This window comes from Peromyscus californicus, unplaced genomic scaffold (assembly GCF_007827085.1).
Source record: "Peromyscus californicus insignis strain IS unplaced genomic scaffold, ASM782708v3 Scaffold_9__1_contigs__length_137607984, whole genome shotgun sequence".
Lineage (NCBI taxonomy): Eukaryota > Metazoa > Chordata > Mammalia > Rodentia > Cricetidae > Peromyscus > Peromyscus californicus.
The window spans coordinates 70,530,015-70,533,512 of NW_026294617.1; the positions used below are offsets into that span (position 1 = coordinate 70,530,015).

General features: G+C 47.1%; 1 protein-coding gene across 1 annotated transcript; it reads right to left on the minus strand.

The window, feature by feature from the left end:
- Positions 1-497: 497 nt before the first annotated feature.
- Positions 498-827, minus strand: Lelp1 (late cornified envelope like proline rich 1). The gene has a single exon (XM_052732181.1). It carries the CDS (start codon positions 825-827, stop codon positions 498-500), a length of 330 nt encoding a protein of 109 aa, XP_052588141.1.
- Positions 828-3,498: the final 2,671 nt, after the last annotated feature.

Consider the following 3,498-nt stretch of genomic DNA (forward strand, 5'->3'; position numbering starts at 1 on the left):
ACCAATCTCCTCTGTCTCTGTCTGTCTCTCTGTCTCTCTGTCTCTCTCTGTCTCTGTCTCTCTCTCTCTCTCTCTGTCTCTCTCTCTCTCTCTCTCTCTCTCTCACACACACACACACACACACACACACACACACACACACACACACACTCCCCATGTCGTTTCCTGGAGTTACATACTTTCCCAGACACAATCACATTTAAGAAACCATTCAGACTTTGCTCTAGCAGGGCTTGGCATTCTCTGGAAAGGCACCTTCCTCTAAGTGACAGGCAGAGGCCGTGGAGTTCTCATAGATCTCACTGCCAAGGATTGCTTCTTGGCATAGTGCTGTGTAACAACCACTGCAAGACAAAGCAAATCCTCTAAGGCGGCAGAAGTCTTGCACAGCAGAGGAACGGGTTTACTTGTCAGTTCATGGTTTTGCTTCTAGCCCCACAAGGTTGTAGGTGGTAATGGAGGCCAATGGTAGTGGGGTTGGTGTTGCCCATGGTACCTCAGTCTGGGGGTGGGCATGAAAAGGGGCACTTGGGAGGGCAAGTCTTAACACATACCACAGGGGGGCATGGTGGTGGACATGACGGGGAGCACAGTGGGGGGCACAGTGGGGCAGTTGGTGGGGAACACGGTGGGGGGCATGGCGGCGGACACGGGGGACATGGAGGACACTTTGGTGGTGGTGGGCACTTTTCCCGTGTACACTTGTCAGAGCAGCGCTGCAGCAACTTCCTTAGACAACTGGGCTGGCATTTGGCCTCACACTTTTGTTCACATCTGGGATCACAGTTCTTGGGCTCAATGGGCTTATTTTTATCATCACTCGACATTTTTTCTTGGATATGGAGGCCTGAGAAGAAATGAGAGACAGAGTGTCAGTGAGGGACAATTCATGGACTTCTTCCTGCTGGACCATCCTGTTCTCATGTGTTTAAGCTCTAGAACATCTAAGTAAGCTGTCCTTGCCTGTGGACTTGGGGTATGTCTGGGTGTCTGCACTCACTTTGATTTTCCTTCATCCTGTTTCTGTTCTAGACTCAAAGCAGGTATTCTTAGGGTCCTGGGATGTCCCAACAACCATAAGACCAGTAATTTCAGTGTTGTTGGTATTTTTTATAAACTCATGGGTTTAGTGTAATTCATGCAAGTCATTATTTCAAGGGGTCCATAACTTTTCTTTGATGGCATTGATGAACGCATCGCTGGCTCAGCAACCCCCCCGGCAGGCCGCTTCTCTACCTTCTGGAGGAGTGTTAGTGAACAGGCTTGGAACTGCAGGCACACTTGGGAGTTCTTTCCTAAGCCATCCAGTCTGGAAAACTGCTTTCTTCTCTGGTAGACTGAGGCAGGGAAGGCAACTGAGACCATTCTTAGTCCCATGAACCGTTCTAGAACCATCCCTCCCTTCCCCTCAGGGGATTGTCAGGCTCTGCCAACTAGTCAGGAAAAGGAAGAAGTCAGGAGAGAAAAGATTAAGTGGGGGATCTAATTTTGTGAATTTATGATTGTTAGAAGCAAGACATATGATTTCCAGAAGGGAATTCCTTTTCTGTTGAGTTTTGCCCTAGGCTTTCCATAGGTCTTTCTCTATGGAAAGTTTGACTCCTGGATTTGGACAGGGTTTTTAGTTTCTAACAATACTTTAGAAGTTGGCTTTAGTTGGTATGCCTTCGATTTTTATTTAATAATAAAAAGTAAAATTCCATGAAATGTAGTTTAAAAGTCAGTCTGACTCTCTGGGGAGGCAGATCTTTAAATGGAGCTCCAAAATGGGTAATGCTCACTCTAGTCCTCGCTACTGAAAATAACAAGAAACTGTTACAAAACAAAACCCTCCCAGCCCTCCTCGGTACTGGGGTTGATGCAGATTGTTCTTAGGACACAGGATGCACAAGAACAATCATTGCTATTCAGATGCAACTCACCCCTTCCTGTTGGTAGTGAGATTGACAAGCAGTCGAGTGAGGTGGATGATAGGGCTGTGCTTGGGGAGGTAGACTTTCCCCCTGGTTCCTCTGCTGCGCTCTGAGGAAGCCAGGGGTGGGCTGGGGGCCAGCTCCATTTATGACATCACTACAGCATCATGAGTAGTGAATGTTGGGTGACTCCAGGACTCCTAACTCAAGTCCTGGACACGAGAATCTAGCTATGGTTACTCAACTCTCAGCCTAGCCTTTTCGCTTCTGGTCCCTCAGAATTGATACTGGGAGAACCTGGCTACTGTGGAGGCACAGAGGGCAGAAGGCTCGTTGCTGCTAGGAATGGAAAAGCTGGCCACCGGTAAACCTGTGGTCTGTTGCTTCCCTAGACTCTCCCAACTGTTTTCCCTTCACCTTTCTGGAAAGTTTGTGGGATCAATCACTTCTACTCTCTTTTCCAGATTTTAGTAATATGAGATTCTGAAGTATCTTTTATCTTCTCATACTTGCCAGTCAAAGTTCAAAGATTATTTTACCAATGTCTCTACATAAATTCTCTCTCCCCTCCCCTGTCTCCCTCCTCTCCATCTCTATGTGCTACTGGTGGGAAGTTAATGATTTTGTTCCTCACTCAGGGAGTAGTCACCTCTTGATATCCAAGGTTAATATTCTTCATTGTAAGTAGTGAATCTAACATTCCAGACTACTTCTGACCAATCTTGTTAACCCCAGATCCTGCTGTATGGAAAGACCTCTCAGAGGTTCTTTCTGGCCTTGTCAAAGGCCAGGCCAGGGAGGTTTACAGTTGGAACTGGGCTACAACTGTAGCAATGGGAGACTGGCAAGAAAAGTAGTAAAAGGAGCTACCCAGATACAGGGCTTGAACTCAGGCCCAGGAAACTCATCTTGATAGCCAGGCACTGGGGTATCACAAGTGGTTGTTTTTAAAACTTACTTTTATTTTTCATCTTTTTAAAATATGTCTGAGTGTTTTGCCTGCAGGAATCTGTGTGCACTGCATGTATATCTAGTGTCCACAGAGGCCAGAAGAAAGCCCAGAATACCCGAAAGTGGAGGTACAGAAGTTGTGAGCCGCTGAGTGCTCACGCATTGCACATGAGTGCTGGAGCTGAACCCAGGTTTATTGCAAGAGCAACCAGTACTTTTAACCACTGAACCTTCCCTCCAGGCCCGCAAGTGACTCTTTATTTGGTATGACCATATCTAAGGTGTCTACATCCTGACAACAGAGGGTGGGATGAATGAGTAAGTAGAGTGGAGGAATGAAAGTGGAAAGTGGGGCAGACTAGTTGAAAAAGAGAAAGAATTGCATGTCTGAAGGAAGGCAGTGGTGGGGGTAGAGGCTGAGTGTTGATGGCAGAAACAGCACCACAGAGGTCAGTTTCTGTGGAGAAGTTAAGAGGGAAGTGGAGATGACTCCACTTTCAAGATGAGAGCGCTGCCACTCGTGGGAACTGAAGAAACATCTTTGCACTAGAGGGATAGGTGTTTGAGTCTGAGAATGCTGAGTGTGTTACAGGGGTACCTCCTAGTGATCACGGAGTGCTGAGTGTGGTTACCT